Source organism: Ceratotherium simum, chromosome 33, assembly GCF_057802395.1.
Source record: "Ceratotherium simum simum isolate JZ-2026a chromosome 33, ASM5780239v1, whole genome shotgun sequence".
Lineage (NCBI taxonomy): Eukaryota > Metazoa > Chordata > Mammalia > Perissodactyla > Rhinocerotidae > Ceratotherium > Ceratotherium simum.
The window spans coordinates 22,284,932-22,306,371 of NC_141932.1; the positions used below are offsets into that span (position 1 = coordinate 22,284,932).

The following is a 21,440-nucleotide window of genomic DNA, read 5'->3' on the forward strand; positions in this document are numbered from 1 at the left end:
CCTGCGCAGCCGTAACCCGGCTGTCGGCGCTTGGGCGGGGTTGGTAGCTCACTGCGCATGTACAGCGGTAAGCGCCGCTGAGCGCAGGCGCGGTGTGTTGCCCTGGGTCACGTGAGAAGGACAGATTGGGGGGGCTGGGGGCGGAGCCCGAGGCGGGGGGGGGGCCGGTTTGTTGTGGTCGCCATTTTGCTGGTTGCATTACTGGGTAATCGGGGCCCTGGCTCGCCGCGTCCGCCGGATACCTTCAGCCCGTGGGCAGGTCTGGGCTCGGGCTTCCCGAGCAGTTTGAGTCCCCTTGCCCGCGCCCTCAGGTAACGACGCGGCTGCGGGCGGGGCGGCACGCGCTCGCGGGGAGGGGGGCAGTACGGGACCCGCCCTGCCCGCGTCGCTGCGAGACTCAGCACGAGGCCGAGGGAGGAGAGGAGGGGGGTGGCGGGCAGGTGCAGGCCGTGCCTGGCTATTCATAGTCGGATTCCTGGAAGGGGCCGAGCCCGAGGCAGCAGTCTTAGGAGGGAGGCCGGGAGGGGGTAGCGGGGCCCCGCTCCCGCCCTTTGTTTGGGCTCGGCACCGCCGGCCGCTTCGTCGTCGCCTAGCAACAGCTGCCCTGGGCTGTGATTGGCTGAGCTCTTGGCAGCAGCGACCAATGGCACGGTTGTTGCCATGGCAGGTGCGGACTGCCAAACTCAGCCCGGCCCCGCCCGCTGGGGCTCCGCGGGCCGGGGCGGGCCTCTAGGGTGGGGGGCGGGACGCCGGGGTCCCCGGGGGCGGGTGGCTGCGCGGGGCGGGGCCGGCGGGGCGAGGGTTAACCCGCCCCTCCCCCGTCCACCTGCTTTCCCCTTCCCCCGCGTGCCCCGGGCTGACCCTCGTCCCCTCCTCTCCCCGCCCCCGGCGGCGGCGGCGGCTGCTGTTGTCACCCACCGGGCCGCCTGTCCCGCTTGCCCTCCCCGCCGCGGGGCTTGCCGGGCCGGCCGGGCCGGGACAGGCGGCCGTCTCCTCACCGCCGCCACCGCCGCCATGCTGGCCGCTCGCCCACCCCACTGGGGGCCCCACCGCGCCCCAGCCCCCCGTGGGCCCCGCGCCAGCCCTGACCCGGGTAGGGGGTGGGGGCTGGGAGAGATGGTCCTGGTGTGGGAGGGCCCCGGAGAAGAGGTTGTTTTGGTGGGGGAGCTCCGAGAGAGAGGAGGGGTCGTGGAGTGGCAAGGCTTGGCATAGGAGAAGAGGATTGACATGGGAGAAGTGGCAGATACTCTGGGAGGGGAGACCTCTATGTGATATTTGGGGAATTTGGCTATGGGGGCCTTCTAGGAATGGGCACAGTTGTGGATTGACCCTGGCGAAGAGAGGAGGGACTGGAGAAAGGGCCCTGGTAGGACTGTTGGGGGAGGGGGAGGGGAGTAGGGTCCAGTGTAGGGTTGAGAAGGCCGAGTACTCTAAACCCAGCGTGGGAAGAGACGCCTCCCCTTTGCTCCCATCAGGAGGAGTGGGTTTTGATTGGGAGGGGGACCTTGGAGTAATGTGGGGAAGAGCCCTGTTTGGGGAACTGGAATATGGTATGGGGAAACTACTTGGAGGGGTGGTCCCTGGTGTGGGAGGAAATGATATAGGGAAGAGGTCTTGGCATGATATGGGGAGAGTCCCCTGGGAATGGTGTGCCCTGGTGGATGAGAGTGCCATAGGGGTGGGACTCCAATGTATAAGGGTTCTCAGATAACCTTGGTGTGGTCAGGAGGTCCCCAAGGACCCTGCTGTGATTTTAGGAGCCTGCAGAGGACTCTGCTGTGGTTTGGAGGGGGCCCAGAGGACTCTCATGTGGTTTGGGGAGGATCCTAGAGTTCTCTGGATTGGGGTACCTACAGGGAAGGGTAGATCTTGGAGTGGGGGGACCTTGCTGTGACAAGAAATGAGATCCTGAGGTTCAGGGAGGACTGCAGGAGGGCAGCATCTTGTGTGAGGGGCCCTGGGAAGGGCTAGGAGTAGAAATGGGAAGAAAAGAGTGAGCGCTACTCCCTATACTGTCTGTGGTTTCTATCTTTTTCCTCTCTTCCTTCCCCTAATTGTTGGTATCTTTCTGTCCTTTCCTGTCATGACCCATATCCCTGCGTGGCTCCCAATCATTCCCTTCACATGTCCCCCTCTGTATGCCACCTACTTCATTTATCTGGTAATCATTTGTTGAGGGACTCCGCTGTGCCCCTCCCCCACCGCCACTTCTCTCTGTCCCCTCTCTTCATTGCCACCTGTTGCTCTCTTGCACCCTTTTTCTCCTCCCTCTGTGCCCTGCCTTCTCTCTGATGTCCACCTCTTTCCCGCCTGGCACTGTCCCACACATCCCCTTGTTCTCTGTTGTTCCCCTGCCTCCCGCCTGCTCTCAGGTCTCAGCGGCGGTGGCAGCCGAGGTGCAGGATGCGAGAAGGCGCCCCCCGGCCGGGCTCCCGCTCCAGGCCTCACTCCCTTGCGGCCCTCTGAGCCCACCATGGCCGTCCCACCGGGCCATGGTCCCTTCTCTGGCTTCCCGGGGCCCCAGGAGCACACGCAGGTACGCGGTCAGCTGGCTCCTCACCTGCCTGGGGTAGGGGGAGGATGGGAATAGAAGGGGGCCAAAAGATAATGTGGTTGCCCAGGACAGTCTCCTGGGGACATGACGGGCCCTAGGAGAGTGGGAGGTAATAGAGGAGTTGCTGGCAGAGTCAGAGTTTGGAGAGCCTGGCTTCAAATCCTCACATGGTGGTTAAACGACTTCGGTTCTCCATGCTTCAGTTTACTGTGAAATGGGACCAGTAATGATACCTCCCTCACAGGATTGTTGTGAGGATGAAATGAGCTAATGAAATGCCTGTCAAGTGCCAAGAACAGTGCCCGGCACTTAGTAGACACTCAGTAAATGTTCACCAAGCAAAAAAAGTCCAGAGTGAAAGATCTGGAGAGCGTGAAAGCAGGGGAAGACTAGGCCTGCGGGGTCTTGGAGTCAGCAGAGCTTGAGGGTACAGGGTCAAGACCTTCAAGGGCAGAGACTGTTAAGGTTCTGATGTGTAGAGCCTGAAGTGGGATGGAGTGGGAGGTCCAGGGGGCTGGATCCAGATCCAAGACCCTTGGGGTGAAAAAACTGGCAAAGATGCACAGAGGAGGTGAGGGTGAGGGTTGGGAAGGCCCACAAGATGGGGGGCTCTCAAGATGGGATACCCAGAGTGGCCAGTCTCAGGCCAAAGGACTGGGAGGGGCAGAGCCCAGATTTCCTATCTGATCTCTCCCACTGAGGTTCAGAAAGGAGTGAGGTGTGGGATGAAAGGTCAGGGGTGAAGAGTCCACTCCTTCAGTCACTCAGCGAGTCTCTCATGGACACCCCCTGCATGCCAGGCCCCACGCCAGGCTCTAGAGCTGCGGCAAGAACAAGACAACGTCCCTGCCCCTGGGGAGTTGACATTCTGTGGGGTTGTGAGACAGTGACCAAGTAAACATGTGCGTGCTAATGATGAGCCAGCCACACATGTAGTTCTCCCCCTTGAGGTGGGAGGCAAAGGCCTGTCCTCAGTGTCCACCCCTCACCCCGCCCCCCAGGTACTGCCTGATGTGCGGCTGCTGCCGCGGAGGCTGCCCCTGGCCTTCCGGGACGCGACCTCGGCCCCGCTGCGCAAGCTCTCCGTGGACCTCATCAAGACCTACAAGCACATCAATGAGGTGGGCCGGGGGTGGGGGGCCCGGGCTGGGTGCTGCAGGGTCCTGGCTGCTGGCACGGTCACTCACCAGTCCTCATCTCGGCCCCCCTGCTGGGCAGGTATACTATGCGAAGAAGAAGCGCCGGGCCCAGCAGGCACCACCTCAGGACTCGAGCACCAAGAAGGAGAAGAAGGTCCTGAACCACGGTTATGATGACGACAACCATGACTACATCGTGCGCAGTGGCGAGCGCTGGCTGGAGCGCTATGAGATTGACTCCCTCATTGGCAAAGGCTCCTTCGGCCAGGTGCGGGAGGCCCCGCCCCACCCTGATCCAGGGACCGGGGGGCACGGGCACCCACTGGCCTTGACGCCCACAGCCAGTGGGTCAGTGGCTTTAAGTTCTGTGCTGGGCCACTCACCCTAGCCCAGTCACTAGATGTCCCTGTGCCTTAGTTTCCTTTTCTGTAAAACAGTGCAGATAACAGGACTCCGCACATAAGGTTGTATTATTTCATGTCCAGTGCCTGACAGCTGGTGAGCACTCAATTTTGAATTATCATTAGTATTATTGACACTGGTGGGTCTCCTTGGCTGGAGGCAGCAGAGTGGCGCCTGGCTCTGTCCCGCCCCCCTCCCCTCCCCTCCCCTCCCCTCACTTTGTGACATGCCCCACCCCGGCAGGTGGTGAAAGCCTATGATCATCAGACCCAGGAGCTGGTGGCCATCAAAATCATCAAGAACAAAAAGGCCTTTCTGAACCAGGCCCAGATCGAGCTGCGGCTGCTGGAGCTGATGAACCAACACGACACGGAGATGAAGTATTACATTGGTGAGGCCTGGGGCAGTGGGACCGCTTAGGGGTGGGTCACCCCCGGGACAGGGGGCTGGAGTCTTCAGGGCAGGGTTTGGTGTGCAATCCCTGACATCAGTGACTCTCCCACCACTTTCGTGATGTCTGCCCTACGCACATGGTAGTGCTGGTCAGAGTTTCGTGGGTGCTCACTAAGGGTCAGGCTCTGGTGTAAGCACTTTACGAACATTAATTTGTTGAAGCCACCCCACAGCCCCGCGGAGGAAGGGGCATGGAGATGAAGAAGGGGAGCCATTTGGGTGTTGTCATGGCATAAGGTGGCAGAGTTTGTGCTCAGTATGGCTAGAGTTGGACCAGGCAGTGGACCCCAGAGCCTTTCCCCTTGACGCCTGGGCCAGTCTTTTCCCTCTTTCCTCCACTGATTCCTTGTAGAAAAAGCAAATGGATCTAAAGACTGTGTTTCTTTGAATATACATCCTTACAGTAAATGGAAAATGAGTATAAACACAAAAACCACAAAATAAACAGAACTGAGACTAAAACCATGTGATAAAATTAAATGAGGAAGTGTAGGATGGTGTGAGAGCCCTGTCAGCACCGAATGGAAACTTTCTCTGGTTTAATCAGAAAGTTTGACAGAGACTTGAAAAGAATTAACTTTTCTTAATCAAGAATATCAATCAGTCCTTTTCTTGGTGGGAATCGAGTTACAGACCATCTAGAAACATCCCGACTAGCACGCCACCGTGGGGCCAGTGCTCCAGAAGCAGACACAGACCTGCTTCCAGCCTCTCTATTACTGCGCACCGCAGGCCGCCGCCGGCGCTCTCTGAGCGTCAGTGTCGTCTCCTGGGCCATTCCCCTTTCCTTGCCCTCTTCCCCGCAGTGCACCTGAAGCGGCACTTCATGTTCCGGAACCACCTGTGCCTGGTGTTCGAGCTGCTCTCCTACAACCTGTACGACCTCCTGCGCAACACGCACTTCCGCGGCGTCTCGCTGAACCTGACGCGGAAGCTGGCGCAGCAGCTCTGCACGGCGTTGCTCTTCCTGGCCACGCCCGAGCTCAGCATCATCCACTGCGACCTCAAGCCCGAGAACATCCTGCTCTGCAACCCCAAACGCAGCGCCATCAAGATCGTGGACTTCGGCAGCTCCTGCCAGCTGGGCCAGCGGGTGCGGCCCCTCCCGGGGGCGTGGCTAGCGGTGTGGGCGGGGCCCGAGGGGCGGGCACGGCTGGGACGGGATTGTCCTGCAGCCGGAAGTGGCTGATGCTGAAGGATAGTGCTTGGGATGGGGTGGCGGCAGTTACGGAGAGTGGGCCCAGTGGATGAAGGCGGTAAAGGAGAGGGCCACAGGGAATCCTGCCCAAAAGGAAAGGGAAGCGTGAAGCCTGAGGCGGCAGGGTGCAGCTGGGTGGGCTGTGAGCCTTGGGTGGCACTGTGCTGAGTTTGGTTTGCCCGGCGCTTTTAAAGCTGGGGCTGGAGGGCGGGGAGTGCCTCAGCGTTGCAGCTTCGCGTAAGCTGACATTTGATGATGATGGTAGTGGCTTGAAATGGGTCCGGATCGGGAGGGTGAGAAGGGCCTGGGCTTGCAGACTGCCAGCCTCTGACTGGTGACCAAGAGGGGCCCAGGGTCAAGCCTGGGGATGGAGATCAGGGTCAGACCAGGCCAGCAGAGACTCCTGAGGCCGAAGAATAAGGTGGTGGTGGTGGCTCCTGGAAAGTCAGTGCTGATAACATCAGGGTTTGGAGCCCCCGTCCCTGGTTTTGGGGGCAGGAGGCTTGTCCTAGCCTTGGGGGTGTCAGTGGCAGCAGTAGGGGATGCTGGGACCTCTGACTGTTGCCCTCTCTCCTCTCCCAGATCTACCAGTACATCCAGAGCCGCTTCTACCGGTCGCCCGAGGTGCTCCTGGGCACGCCCTACGACCTGGCCATTGACATGTGGTCCCTGGGCTGCATCCTGGTGGAGATGCACACTGGAGAGCCCCTCTTCAGCGGCTCCAATGAGGTGTGCTCCCGAGGCCGGGGCATGCGGGGTGGTGGAGGCCTGGCCGGTCTGCTAACCCTGACGGCCCGCCCACTCGCAGGTGGACCAGATGAACCGGATCGTGGAGGTGCTGGGCATCCCCCCAGCCCCCATGTTGGACCAGGCACCCAAGGCTCGCAAGTACTTTGAGCGGCTGCCTGGGGGTGGCTGGACTCTACGCAGGACAAAGGAACTCAGGAAGGTGCGGCCCCGGCCCCACGCCGCTCCTCCCACCCCGGGGGCCCCTCACTCTCTCACACTTGGGGCTCCCTCTTCCCCCGCTTCCTCTCCCGTGTCTGTCCCTCTCCCCCCGCTTCCTTTCCCTTGTGTCTGTTGCTTCCTCCCTCTCCCCCTTGTCTGTCCTTTCCTTCCTCCCCAGCCCACCCCGTCTCTCCTACCCACCCCACAACTCTTCTTAGCTTTTCTCTTTCCACTTTCTCTCCTGTGCCTCTGTTTCCCCGTGTGTGTCTCCCTGCCCCTCCCACCCACTGACGGCCACTCTCTTGCCCCCCCCCACCCCCTCCCTGCCAGGATTACCAGGGCCCCGGGACACGGCGGCTGCAGGAGGTGCTGGGCGTGCAGACGGGCGGGCCCGGGGGCCGGCGGGCGGGGGAGCCGGGCCACAGCCCCGCCGACTACCTCCGCTTCCAGGACCTGGTGCTACGCATGCTGGAGTATGAGCCCGCCGCCCGCATCAGCCCGCTGGGGGCTCTGCAGCACGGCTTCTTCCGCCGCACGGCTGATGAGGCCACCAACACGGGCCCGGCAGGCAGCAGTGCCTCCACCTCGCCCGCGCCCCTCGACACCTGCCCCTCCTCCAGCACCGCCAGCTCCATCTCCAGCTCTGGTGGGTGCCCAGTGCCGGGTGGCATAGAACAGGGGTGAGGGCAGCTCTGGTTGGGCCTGATCTGGGGGACCCTGCCACTGGGCCTTCACCTAGGGCTTTGAAACTGCAGGATCTGAACTCCAAAATGTGTGGGGCAGGACAGCTTGGACTGGCCCTGACCTGGTCTCTGAAACTGAGCTTGGGCTCAGACCCCCAAAACTGGTTCTGACTCTTGACACCCAGAACTGAACTCTGACCCCTAATCACAAAATTGAGCCCAATCCTTCAAATGAGCACTAGTTCCAGAGCCCAAATCTGGGCCTGGGCCATGGACCAGACTCAGCCACCCGAAAACCCAGCCACCGCCTCTCCTCACCTAAGGCCTCTTCTCTCCTCCCCTGGCACTTCAGGAGGCTCCAGCGGCTCCTCCAGTGACAACCGGACCTACCGCTACAGTAACCGATATTGTGGGGTCCCTGGGCCCCCCATCACTGACTGTGAGATGAACAGCCCCCAGGTACTGGGGCCTTGGGGACTTTGGAGGTGGGTGGTGGGGTATCTGGGGCTTCAGGACCTGGGTCTCCATCACCCACTGTTCCTTTGCTCCTTTAGGTCCCACCCTCCCAGCCGCTGCGCCCCTGGGCAGGAGGTGATGTGCCCCACAAGGCACATCAGGCCCCTGCCTCCACCTCGTCACTGCCAGGGGCCGGGGCCCAGTTACCCCCCCAACCCCAATGCCTTGGCCGTCCCCCGTCACCAACCTCACCACCACCCCCGGAGCTGATGGATGTGAGCCTGGGGGGCGGCCCTCCGGACTGCTCCCCGCCTCACCCAGCGCCTGCCCCCCAGCACCCGGCTGCCTCAGCCCTCCGGACTCGGATGACAGGAGGTCGTCCACCCCTCCCACCCCCTGATGACCCTGCCACTCTGGGGCCTCGCTTGGGCCTCCGTGGTGTACCCCAGAGCACGGCAGCCAGCTCATGACCCTGCCCCCTCCCTGGGGCCCCTCCTGAAGCCATACCCCCCCCATCTGGGGGCCCTGGGCTCCCATCCTCATCTCTCCCCTTGACTGGAATTGCTGCTACCCAGCTGGGGTGGGTGAGGCCTGCACTGATTGGGGCCTGGGGCAGGGGGTCAAGGAGAGGGGTTTAGGCCTACCCTCCCCACTAAAGACTGGACCCTTGGCCCCCTTCCCCCCTTGTTTTCTATTTATTGTACCAAAGACAGTGGTGGTCCAGTGGGGAGGAGAGCCTCCTCACCCCAGGGCCCTAGGAGGGGGTGGGGGCAAGTAGGGGGAGATGGCCTTGCTCCTCCTTGCTGTACCCCCCAGTAAAGAGCTTTCTCACATGCCCGCCTGAGCGTTTGCAGGGCCTTGGCTCCCCTCACCTGGCCCTCAGAGGCATGGTGAGGAACAGTGTTTGGGGAGGGGGTGCTGGAAGAGCTTTGTTGTATGGGATGCATCCCTGGGGAAGTTATGGCTGTTGGTGCAGACATGGGGCTGCAGGAGGTCTGGGGGCTATGGAGTCCTAGACAGAGATCCTGGGTAGGACCCTAGTCCACATTTGCCTTTTCCAGGGTAAACTGAGGCCCTGAAAGGGTAAAGGCCCAGCTCTGGCATGTCTCTGGGAAACATCGGGTTCTGCCCTAGTAAGCCAGGGCCTGCACAGAGTCTGCCCACGAGTGGACCAGTATGCCAGGCAGACATCCAGAAGGTGCTGATTGCATGTCGCAGGCCTTACTGGTGCCATCTGGGGAGTGGCAGGTGGGCCATTACAGACTTTACCCCCCACACGTCTGGTCTCACCCTTTGGAACCCTTACGGAGCAAAGCGTTTTGAGATGCTTAGGCAAAAAGATAATCCCGAGGTTCCAGGTAAGTGGGCCTGTTTCCATGGCATTTGGAAACGTCTGTCTCTCAACCGGCCAATCAAGAGCCGCCTGATTCAAAGGGTACCGCCTCCTAACACTGGGGCGCAGCGCTTCTTGGGAAATGGAGTTCTGCGCCTCAGTCCGGTTTCTCTCTCTTCGTTGGCGAACTACAAAGACCAGAATTCTTTTCGGTCACGTGTTAGGGGCGGGTTCTCAGGCAATCAGCAGTCAGAGGCTGCCCGGGGCCCGGATGCTCGAGGCCGTCTGTAGAGGAGGAGAAGGCCGTGATTGGGTGGTTTTGGCTAGACTGCTCAAGTGTCGGGTTCCTTGGGGCGTGGGGAGGTGGGTCGCCGGGCGCTGTCGTGGGATCGTGTGGGTTAGGCGTTCGTAGGTACGGGGCAGAAGGTAGGCGCTGAGGCCTGAAGCGGCCGCGTTAAGCGAGGCATCGCTAGCCGCTCTGGCCCGGCTCGCGGGAGTCGCCAGTCGAGAGGAGAGACAGGCAAGGGCCCTGTTACAGACCTGCACATGTGCGCTAACGGAGGCGTCGTGGGACGCGGAGGGAACCGGGACGGGGCCCGGGTAGGGAGGCTCCCGGAGGGGAGCTGTCTGAGCGGAGACCTGGAGACCGAGGGGTGTGTGGGGTGGCGGTGGTGCGGCGGCATGGCCTGCGCGAAGGCAGCGATGCGAGACAGCCTGGTGGGTGAATGTGAACTTCAGGTGATCTAGTGTTGGTGAAGATCTTATTGCAAGTTCTGTATGAATTAGATCGTGGGAGGTTTTGTTGGCCATTTAGGGGGCTTGGACTTTGTCCTGATGGTGATGAAGAGCCATGGGAGGATTTCTAGAGGGAAGGGGCCTGGCCCAGTGGGCTGCCATCTGGGAATAGATTGACTGGAAACAGACTAGGTCTGGAAGCGCGGGGTGGTGGCTGTGGCAGGATGCTGGGTAAGAGATGTCGGTGATGGACCAGGGCAGAGGTCTTAGTTGGGAGAGGAGGAAGAGTGTGGGTGGGAAAGACGTCCAAAAGGCTGAGCTGACAGGCTGTGTGAGAGGAGGAGGCGGAGGGGGGCGGGGAGGAATATTTCCAGCACGTAGAACAGTGCCTGGCATATTGTAGATGCTTAATTTAAGAATATTTTTGAATGAACAGTCCTAGGAGGCAGGTACTATTATGATCATCCTTTTGCAACTCAGGATACTGCGAGTAGAGAAAGTTAAGTAACTTGCCCAAGATCACACAGCTAGGAAGTGGAGGGCTCAAGATTTGTGTGTGTGTGTGAACCATTGACTTAGCAAGGTGCAAGATGTCCTCAGGACATCAGCAGGAGCCACATCATGTAGGTTTTGTAAGAAATTTGGGATAAGCATGGAAATGTATATCCTCAATTTCTGTTTCCAGCCCAGAATCTCTCTCCTGACCTGCTGGCTGACTGCCTATGTGATATCTGGTCTTGGATATCCAGAGACGTCTTGAGAGTAATTTTGGCCAAACTGAACTCCTAGTCTTTTCCCCAAAACTTGTTTCTCCCATATTCTTCTCAGTAAATGCCACTTCCATCATTGTAGTTGCTCAGACCACAAGCTTTGGGGTTGTCCTTGACTTCCCTTTGTCTTATTCCTGTATCTGGTCCACTAGCAAATACCTTCATCCATTTCCTCCCACCTCATTCCTGCCACCCTGGTCCTGTCCATCCTCTTCTCAGGCCTAGACCGTTATGGCAGCCTCCTTGATGATCTGCCTGTTCCGCACAGTCCGTTCATCACATGCAGTCAGAGGGACGCTGTGACCTGCATCAGGTCACATCTCTGCCCTGCTCAGTACCCTCCTGTGGCTCCATCTCCCAGAGAGTAAATGCCAGAGTCTTCTCCATGGCCTGCAAGGCCCTGCATGATCTGTCCCTCTTATCTCTCTGACATCATCTACTCCTCTCTTCTTGTTCACTCTGCTCCAGCCACACTGGCCTCAGGGCCTTTGCACTTGCTGTTCTCTTTACCTGAAACACTCTTCTCCCAGATAGTTAAGGCTCACTTTCACGTCTTCAGGTCTTCTCTCAGATGTCACCTTCACCTTGAGATCTTCCCTGAGCACCTTTCTAGAATTGTACCACTAACATTCATATGTTAGCTTCCCTTTAACTTTTTTCTTAGCATTAATCATATCACTACTTAACATGCTATATAGTTTATTTATCTTATTGTCTGTCTTCCCCCGCCCCCAGCAGACCATGCGCTTCATGAGGGCAGGGGCTTTTGTCTACTTCCTGGGCTTTTGTCTACTTCCTGCTTTATCTCCAACACCTAGAAGGCTCAATAACTATTTATTGGATGGATGGATGGATGGATGGATGGATGATCTCAGAGCACAGATCCTGATCCCAGCATCCTAGGGACTCTATTGATCCCCTTTCCACAGAACTTGAAGGGGCTGCCTTCAAGTTTTCTGAGGTCTCAGACATTCAACAAGTGTTTCCTGTCGCCTCTGCTTTGTGCTCAGAACTGGGAACACAGCAGAGAACAAAATAGTTTCCCTGTCCCCAAAGAGCTCTCAGTCTCAGGGTTGGGGGTTCACATCATCGCTCATCATCCAAACATGAAATTACAAAGAGAGAGGGAGAGCACTGGAAGAGCACTTGACAGGGAGTCCAATCTGGAGCCCGGGAAGTGAGGTTTGAGGTATGAAGGAGGAGGCTTTAACTCCATTAAGAGGTAAGAGGGTGTGTGTGGGGGGGAGGTTGGAACCTAGAGGCTGGGGGGAGCAAGAGGCCGCACCACGTAGATCCTGAAGGAGTCTGAGTGCTTACCCATGTGGAGCGGGAAGTTGTGGGAAGTTGTGAGCAGCAGCAGGAGGCATTTTCAGTTATGTATGTTGAAAGAGCCCTCTGGCCGTTGTGTGGGGAATTGACTATAGCAGATTAAGGATTGAAGTAGAGACCAGTGACAAGGCCGTTATCATGAGACTAAAATAGCTGCTGCTAAAGAAGGTGACACATCCTTTGCTGTTTCTCCCATCAGTAGGTGGCTTCCCCTCCTCGCCTTTCGTCTGGGCTGGCCTGTGATTTGTTTTGACCAATGGAATGCAGTGGGAGAGATGCTGTGCCGGCTAGGGGGCTGGGGGGCCTGGGCCGTAGAGGCCTGGCAGCTTCTGCTTTCACTCTCTTGGAGCCCTGGGCTGCCGTGTAAACAAGTCCAGCTACCCAGCTGCAGAGAGATGTGGAAAGAGAGCGGCCCAGCCAGCCCCCAGCTGTCCCACTGTTGTAGCCGAGGTGCCAGACACGAGTGATGCCGTCTTGGGTATTCCGGCCCAGTTCCCAGCTGACACCATGTGGAGGAGAGCCGAGCTGTCCTGAGCCACCTCACCCTCTGAGCCTTTCCCAAATTACAGAATCGTGAGCAAATAAATGGTTGCTGTTTTAAGCCACCGTGTTTTGGGATAATTTGTTACCCAGCAATAGCTAACTGAAACAAGCTAATAGTTTTTGAGATCTTACCATTTTATGTATTAGCTCACTTAATTCTCGCAGTCACCCTATGTGGTAATGGTATTGTTGCCATTTCAGATGAGGAAACAAGGGTGCAGAGAAGTTAATGAGGTACTAGCTAGATAACCTAGCCCATAGTCAGTGCTGAATATGTGATAGCTGCTATTATCAGCGTCATGTTCATCAGCAGTACAATGTCCATAATTGTTACAGAAGTGGTAGCAGGATGAATAAAAGCATTATTAACCCACCTACAAGTGGTATGTTTTAGATAAGTGACTTCACCTCTCCGAGGCTCAATCTCTTCACTGTAAAATGGAGACTATAATAATATTCATCTCACAGGGTTATCATGAGGAGACAGGGTCTGACAGTGAGCAAACACTAATATATGGCAGGGAGGATAATTACTATGAATGATAGTTACCATGGATGATAATTACCATGAAGCATACATCCAGGTCGTGTGGACAGCGATCTTAGGGCTGCAAGGAGGAAGCCGTTTTCTTGGAAGGCCTAGTGGAGAGGCAGAGACATCAGGTCCTTGGTAATGATGGAGAAGTGCTGGCTCAGGCCTCACCTGAAGTGGGCTGACTTCTGGCCTTTGTCCTTAGGGAATCCAGTAAGTCTTTCTTTAGCATGTAAACCAAGTTGAATCGGGCTTTCTGTTACCCGGAACCCACATCCTACCTGATTCAGGGTTTTATTCACTTATTTGTTGATTCATCAGACACTGAATACTTACTCCAGGCCAAGCACTGTTTTAGGTGCTGGTGTTATAATAGTAAACAAGACCCTCAGAAGCCCTGTCCTAGTGGAACTTACATTCTAGTGGCGAAGGTGGATGATAAAAAAATAAATATTGGCGATCAGAGCTATGCAGGTTGAGGGTAGGAGGGATGGCGAGAGACAGAGCTGCTGTTTTAGGTGGAGGGGTTTAAATAGGATATCCTGGAGGAAATGTTGATGGAGAAGGACCTGACAAAAAGGGAGGAAGCCAGCTGTGTGTATATTTTGGGAAAAAGGACATTCCGAGTAGGAAAAAACAGCAAGTTCAAAGGCCCTGAGGCATGCTTGTTGTGTTGGAGGAGTGGGAAGGTGTGAACTGGAGCAGAGGGAACCAGTTGGGAGGGAAGGAGCCGAGGGCTAGGGCAGGCAGGGCTTGATGGGCCGTGGTGAGGACTTGAATTTGATTCTCAGTCATTTTGCAAGCAATGGAAGTATTTTGAACTCAAGAGCAGTGTGGTCTAACATCTTAATGGGATTTCTCTGGCTGCCACGTGGGCACCAGGGTGGGAGCGGGACTCTAGTGAGGAGGCCACTGCACTAGTCCAGCCGAGGGACGGTGGTGGCCTGGCCAGCGTGGTCGCAGTGGAGGTGGGGAGATGTGCTTGGATTCTGGATATAATTTGAAGGAAGAGTGGACAGGATTTGGGGTAAAGGCGTGGGGTGAGAAGGAGTCAGCAACTCTAAGGCTTCTCGCCTGAGCGGAGGCAGGAGGGAGGCCGGTAACCGTGGGAAGACGGAGAGAGACCGTGGATGTGTCAGGCGTCCCAGGGGACCCTCCGAGTGAGCAGCGAGGTGTATGAGTCTAGCGTTCAGGGGCGCGATCTGGGCTGGAGACGTAGATTCGGGAGTCACTGGCATCTTTGTGGTGTTAGGCCCAGGGTGAGATTACCGAGGGAGGGAGTGTAGGTGGAAATGAGGTCTGGGAGTGAGAGCAGGCCTGTGAGGCATGGCTGCAGGAATCTAGGTGAGCGATGGCGGTGGCCTGGACCAGGGCAGGGGCAGGAGTGAGCAGTCACCCGGATACCTTGTGAGGGCAGAGCCCACGGTGGATTGATTGTGGGTGATGACGGACAGAAGTAGACGAGAGCCTCGTGAGAACAGGAGAGGGTCAGAACGTGGGGCGGAGACTCTGCGTTCCTCCTTCCCTGGGCCCTGTGCTCTCTATCTCTCTGCATCTACTGCTTCCTCTGTTTGCAGGCACTGGGCTGGCCCTGGGTGGACTCTTGCCCCGACTCTGTGCAGCCTTCCAGTGCAGTGCCCCACAGCCCCTCTGTCCCCATTCCAAATTCCCCAGACAGGAATCGGGTCACTGGGGTCCAGCGTCCAACCCTGCTCGACCTGCCATAGCTGGAGGATTCCTACAGTGAGCTTTCAAATAGTCACGGTTATAAAGTATTGCTGACAGTTGTACTGGGGGCAGGCGTGGGGGGTAGTGATTTGACCCTATTTTGGTAGGTGGGTGGGACAGACTGTGTGTGTAGCCTCAGATGCGTCCTGCGTTGGGTGAATGGGGCAGGGGAGACCAGGAAGGTGGGCTCTGGCAGGCTCTGGGCTCAGAGGGTTAGGGTCGGGTTGGGAGGAGTGACGGGGGCCCAGCACAGCTTCTGTCTGCTCTAGGTTCTCCCAGAGTGGTCAGGGAGACACTCATCACTCCTCACTTGGAAAGACACAGTAGTGACCGAGACAGCCTCCACACTGCCCTCAGAGCGCACATCCGGTGGGGAGAGCTTCACCAGACGGGTCAGGGCGGGAAGGGGGAGGCAGGGGGCCGTGGGAGCCCGGAGGGAGCACCTGACATAGTTTAAGGTATCAGGAAGGACTTCCTGGAGTAGAGAACGCTTGAGGTGAGATCTGAAGAGTCAGATGCAGGGACTTAGGGGCTCCACACGTCCCTACTTGTAGCCGAGTCAGTAGATACTTAAAAACAATTTTTTTATTTAATAATTTTAGATTCACAGAAAAGTTGCAAAGATAGTACAGAGACTTCCCGTATACCCTACACCCGGCTTCCCCTAATGTTAACATCTTACATAATTATAGTACGTTCGTCAAGACTATTAACACTGATTAGTATTCTATGAATTAAATTCCAAACTTCATTTGTATTCCACCCGTTTTTCCACTCATGTTCTTTTTCTGTTCCAGGGTCCAGTCCAGGATGCCATGTTGCATTTATTCGCCATGTCTCCTTGGTCTCCTCCAGCCTGTGACAGTTTCTCAGTCTTTCCTTGTTTTTCATGACCTTGACAGTCTGGAGTACTGGTCAGGTATTTTGTAGAACGTCCCTCAGTCTGGTTGGTCTAAGGTTTTTCTCCTGGTTAGACTGGGCTTATAGGTGTGGGGAGGAATACCACTCGGGTGACGTTGACCTGGCCCTTCATTAAGGTGGTGTCTGCCAGGCTCCCCAACTGTAATGTTGCTGTGTTTCCCTCTCCTTACTCTGTTACGAAATCCAGGCCACACTCAGAGGGAGGAGAATTAAGCTCCAGTTCCTGGAGGGAAAAATATCAAAGAATTTGTCTGCGTATGTGAAAACCACCGCAGTGATTAATAAACACGGGAAGATACGTGGAGGCTGTGCAAAGGTCCTGTTTCTCCTCAGAGTCCCACCCACTCATTTTAGTGTTGGTCAGTGGCTCTTGCCTGTGGCGATTATTACTGTGGTGTTCTAGTGATGATTTTCTATTTCCCTCATTTCTTCTACACTTATTATTTGGAATTCATCTGTAGGAACATTTGTCCCTTCTACCCCATTTATTTTATTTGTGCAATCATTAATTTATATCAGTATGGACTCACGCATATTTATTTTATTCTGTGAGTATAACCCAATACTATCGTAATTAATTTTCTCACTCAAATTGTTCACGTTTGGGCCATAAGGGCTCTTTCAGGTTGGCTCCTGTGTTCTTTGTTCCTTTATTTTTTTTTTTTCCCCCTCGAGCACCTCCTTACTTCCTGGCACTGTAAGATGCTCCAGGCTTATCTTGCATCTTCCCTGCCCCAGCCCTAGAATGGGCCATTTCTCCAGGGAGTCCTGGTTCCTTTGGTTGGAGATGGTATTAGACACCAAGGTCTGGGCTCTGAGTGTGGTCATTGCTTCTGGGCGGTCACTGTTTCTCGTTCCTCTCGGCTGGCAGAGCTGGGAAATGTCTGGTACAAACCCCCGTGTCTGTGCGGGTCTGTATTCTGTGTGTGTGTGTGGATGGATACAGGTCTGTGCATAAAGAGAAACACTGAGTTCATACTGACAGCTCTGACCCTAACCCAGCCCGAGGTGCGTTCTCACCTCCCCCCTTGCTTGCTTTATGACTTCCTTCTCTGCCCGTGAGAAGCCTGGCTCTGCGGGCACTTTTTAGTGCTCGTCTTATTGGCCATCTTGGCACACGTTGGCAGTGCTGGCCGTTCCCGCCTTCTGTGAGGACACTGTCCCCTCGGTTTCTGTGAAGATGCTGCCCACTGAGTTTTCTCCTATGTCTTGCTTCTTTGCAAGAAGCTCCTGTGTTCACGGGTCCCTTAAATGCGGGGCTCTTCTCTCCTCCCCCCTGGGCCATTTTCCCTTCTTTTGTGGTCTGTTTTCTGACTCTGCTGATGGCGCCCACTCTCTGCCCTCGGCCCCGACCTCTTCCCTGGGCCCCAGACCTGGGGGTCCTGAGGCCTCATGTAGCCCCCCTCCTGCCCTCAGCCCTGGGTGCCCTGGGCCCCTAACGCTCACTGTGTCCCCAATTGCCAACTGCTCCTGCTCTCGGTCCTTGTCTCAGGGGTGGCCCCTCCGCACCCCAGGCTGCCGAGAGAGCCCCAGGCTTCATCTTTGATGCCTCCCTCCCCACGCCCATCCCCAGCCCCACCTATCAGCCTCCATGCTTGTCCGCTAGGACTCCTGGACGTCTCTCCCTCCTGCCTGCTTCGCGCCTTTCACGGCCCGGCCTTGCTGCAGCCCTGTCCTCTCCCGCCTTATCGGCCTGGCCTCCTCCCCTGGGCCCCTGGCCTCCCATCTCTCCCTCTCACCCACCTCCACTTGGCAGTTAGAGGGGCTTTTGTGAAACACAACTCTGATCAAGTCCTCCTGCTGGAAGCTTTTCCATGTTTCTCCAGTGTGCTTAGGACAAGGTCCCAACTCCTGAACCTGAAGGCTTGATGTGACCCGGCCCTGACCGTACCTCAGCCTGTCTCCCCGACTGCCTGAGCTCCAGACACACGGCACTTCTGTGTCCCTGAACACGACCCATGCGCCCACCCGGGCCTCTGCATGGACCCTCGCCCGGCCAGTCCTGCCCGGTCCACCCACCCACTGTCTTCCCACTCACGTTATTCTGAAACAGTCCCAGGCACCATCAGCTGTAAGGATGATGAATAAAATGTAGCCAGGGGTTATCTCTGAGTGGTGGAGGTAGCGGGGGAGCTTTACTTTTAAAAAATTTTTGCAATGAACATGTTTTCATTGAATACTAACATAACACCAGTAGCTGTTGTGGGAGAAAAAGTTAATTAAACAAGAAAAAATCACATTGTGTTTAAGAGGAAAAAAACTTTCAGGAATCATTTAAAGATTATGCAGCAGCATAAAGAGAATCGAGGTCTGTTCTCTGTACACTGTGACAGTCACGCCACAGGCAACTTTGAAGGAGTGCTTGTAAGCTTCCTTTTGAGTCACGTCAACTGAGGGAATTTTCTACTGTTAACTTTCACAGTTATTGTAAACGTGACTTATGTAATTGATCTAAACGGTGGCTTACAAGCATTTGCAACAACTGAATGCTATGAAAGGATTTTGTCCGTGTAAAGGAAGGTTACTAAAGGATGGGCAGTGGGGAGGCCTTGGCTTCTGCTCTGACCTCAGTGTCTCTTGGGACAATGAATTCCGTGGAAAGAGCCACGAATGCATCCGCTTTGAGGCACTTTGCAGTTTCAAATCTGGCTGGCTGGCTAGTTTTAAATCTAATTTGCGTGGCCTTCTTCACGCCGGGCACCCTTCTCAGCTCTTTCCGTGTGTCAATTCCGTGATCCTCACGCAGCCCTTGGAGGGAGCCGCTGTTATTATCCGCTTGTCAGTGAGGCAGTTAGAGCTTCAGTCAGCTGTTTCAGGTCCCATAGCTGGTCACTGGCGGCACTAGGGTTTGAACCCAAGAGTTCTGGTTGGTTCCACTGTCTGTGCTTTTCACCACCTTCCTCCTGGATTCCATTCGTAAAGGAGATGCTCACATTTCTTTTTTTTTTTTTACCATTAGGATATTTTCTTCTTTTTTAAAAATTTTTATTTATTTGTTTAATTATTGTATTGAGGTCACATTGGCTTATAACGTGTAATTTCAGGTGTACATTATTATAGATCCGTTTCTATGGAGACTGGAGATGCTCGCACTTCTGATGGCGCTGTTTCTTCTTTTGGAAGAAGGGCTTAAATTACTTTCTTCTCCAACTGCTAAAAACCTTTTTCAGCATCCTCAATTATTTGGAAAGAGAAACACTTTTAACTTTTCTTTTAGGGAAAATTTCAAACATACACAAAAGCAGAGCGAAAAGTCTAATGAAGGCCCGTGTCCCCATCACCCAGCTTCCACAGTTACTGACATGGGGCCATTTCTGTGCCATCCATGTCCTGCGCATTTTTCTCCCCTGCTCGATTATCTTAAAGCAAATCTAGATATGTTTTTTTAAGACACTTTCTTTAAAGGAAAGGTAACCTGCAGTTCCTTGCCCCAAGTCTTCCCGCTGCTGGCAAATGACCACCTTCCCGACCCTCTGTTCCCTCTCCCCTGGCTTCCAGAAGCAGACGGCTCTGTGCGTGTGTGGCACCATCTCCTGGCTCTCCCTGGCTCCTTTCCTGTAACCCTACTCTCCAGGCCTTTCTCCTCGTTGCTCTGAAGCCTGAAAACGATCCCTCTTCGTGACCGTGGACAGCCTGGTGCTGCTTGGCAGGCCCGGCCCCTGCAGCGGGACATTTAATCTGCACGTGGCTTCCTGCCATGGTCGTGGCCTCTTCCCTTATTTGGGTTATTTTCTGGACGCCCTCTCCACCCACACCAGCTCAGGCCTCCTGTGACACTCCTTGCACACTCGTAACTTCACTTCAAGCACATCACGTGTAACAGTCAAAATGAAACAGGGTACTTATCTGTTAATTGCCTGGGAGCTCTGTGGGGCCAGGACTCAGGTCTGTCTTTACCCCTGCCGTGTCCCCAGCGTCACCTGGCACAGGGCCCGGCGCTCAGGCTCAGTAACCGTGACGAATGAATGAATGAATGAACGATTGCCAGGGTCAATAGCTGGGCATTTATCATGAAGCCAATAGGAAGCCACAGAAGTGGTTAGGCAGAACTGGACCCATTTTTCTCAAGCTGCTGTGCATATAAATCCTATGGGATCTTGTCAAAATGCGGATTCTGAGTCCCTGGGTCTGGGGAGGGGCCTGAGGTTCTTGACTTCTAACAAGCCCTGAAGTGATGCCAGTACTTTGAGTAGCAGGGGTCTTGCTGTCCCATTTGTCCAGCAGCCACCAGCCACACATGGCTGGCGAGCACTTGACACGTGGCTGGTGTGAACTGAGATGTACTTTAAGTGTAAAATACCCACCAGATTTCAAAGACTTAGGACAAATAAGAGAATGTGAAATATCTTAATAATTTTTGTATTGATCACATGTTAATATGGTAATATTTTGGATATATCAGAGTAAATAAAATATATTATTAAAATTAATTTCACCTGTTTGTTTTTTTTTTTAATGTGGCTACTAGAAAATTTAAAATTGCATTTGTGGGGCCGGCCCTGGTGGCCTAGTGGTTAAATTTGGCACGCTCTGCTTCAGTGGCCCAGGTTAGGATCCTGGGCACGGACCTACACCGCTCGTCAGTGGCCGTGCTGTGGCGGCAGCTCTCGTACAAATAGAGGAAGATTGGCACAGATATTAGCTCAGGGTGAATCTTCCTTAGCAAAAAGAAGAAGATTGTCAGCGATGTTAGCTCAGGGAAAATCTTCCTCAGCAAAAAAAAAAACAAAAAAAAAATAAAGTTATATTTGTGACTCACATTTGTGGCTCTCATTATGTTTCTATTGGATCATGCTGGTCTAGAACATTCTGGACTTCCTCTCTAAGCATTTGTACATGCTTTTCCTTCTTTTTGGAGTGCTCTTTCTCTCAATGTCCTCCTCACAACTAATTCCATACATCTTTCAAGTCTCAATTAAGATGTCTGCTCCTCCAGGAAGCCCTCCTTGATCCCCCCACAGGGGTCAGGTGCCTGTTTGGCAGCTGTTTCGGTTCACCCCACCCCAACCCTGACAATCTGTGATGTCAGTATCTAAATGTCTGTCTCCTTTAGACGGACACATCATGAGGATGGGGACAAAGTCTGTTCTGGTCACCACTTTATCTCCAGAACCTGGCAGAGGCAATAAATATCTGTTAACCGAATTAAAAAGTGACAAGGAGGATGTGGGTCTTGGACGTTTTACCACTCTTGAAGTGGACCATGAAGCCGGCCTTAGAGGTCTTGTTTTGCTGTCCCCTGACCCCAGCGCAGCATTTGGAGCGGCTCGAACCATCTCACTGCATGTACGGTGGACGCGTTGTGCAATTGTTCTGCCTCTGGCCCTGAACTCCTCTCTTGGGGTTTGTCCTCTGCTGGTGGCACATTTCTGAATGGGGACTTACCTTTTCTGTGTTAGTTTCTATGAGCTGTTGTTAGTACAACACAGATTTTGATAAAGATTTTCCCCAGTCTGAGATTTCCCTTATTCTTTTCTTTCTCTTTTTAAATTGCATGGAAATAGTGCTTTCAAAAAATAGTGATTAAGAAATGGTCTGTTGGTCTTTGCCTTTGAGATTCTGCTCTTGCTTCAATAGTGGTGTGGTGAATTTGATAAGAAAAGGTGCTCCACCTCATCAGTCCTTGGGGAGGACAGACTACTCCGGCACCGAGCTCAGCGTCCTCGCGTTCCAGCTTGTTCGGGGGTTCCGCGGCAGCCTCTGCTTCCAGCGTGAT

The 21,440-nt window shown here is 54.9% G+C and overlaps 1 protein-coding gene across 4 annotated transcripts; it reads left to right on the forward strand.

Moving 5' to 3' along the window:
• Nucleotides 1–169: 169 nt before the first annotated feature.
• DYRK1B (dual specificity tyrosine phosphorylation regulated kinase 1B) lies at nucleotides 170–20,154 on the forward strand. Of its 4 annotated transcripts, XM_087421757.1 has the most exons (12): nucleotides 969–1,093; nucleotides 2,373–2,536; nucleotides 3,556–3,675; nucleotides 3,773–3,961; nucleotides 4,339–4,486; nucleotides 5,355–5,641; nucleotides 6,329–6,475; nucleotides 6,555–6,695; nucleotides 7,025–7,060; nucleotides 7,145–7,340; nucleotides 7,730–7,836; nucleotides 7,932–20,154. In XM_087421757.1, exons 1-12 carry the CDS (start codon nucleotides 1,015–1,017, stop codon nucleotides 8,301–8,303), a joined length of 1,986 nt encoding a protein of 661 aa, XP_087277883.1. In that variant the 5' UTR covers nucleotides 969–1,014; the 3' UTR covers nucleotides 8,304–20,154. The 4 variants fall into 4 exon arrangements, with proteins under 4 accessions (XP_004441584.2, XP_004441582.2, XP_087277883.1 ...); XM_004441527.3 differs by lacking the exon at nucleotides 969–1,093 and adding an exon at nucleotides 170–311 and having other exon boundaries at nucleotides 7,025–7,340; XM_004441525.3 differs by having other exon boundaries at nucleotides 826–1,093; nucleotides 7,025–7,340.
• The last annotated feature ends 1,286 nt before the right edge of the window (nucleotides 20,155–21,440 follow it).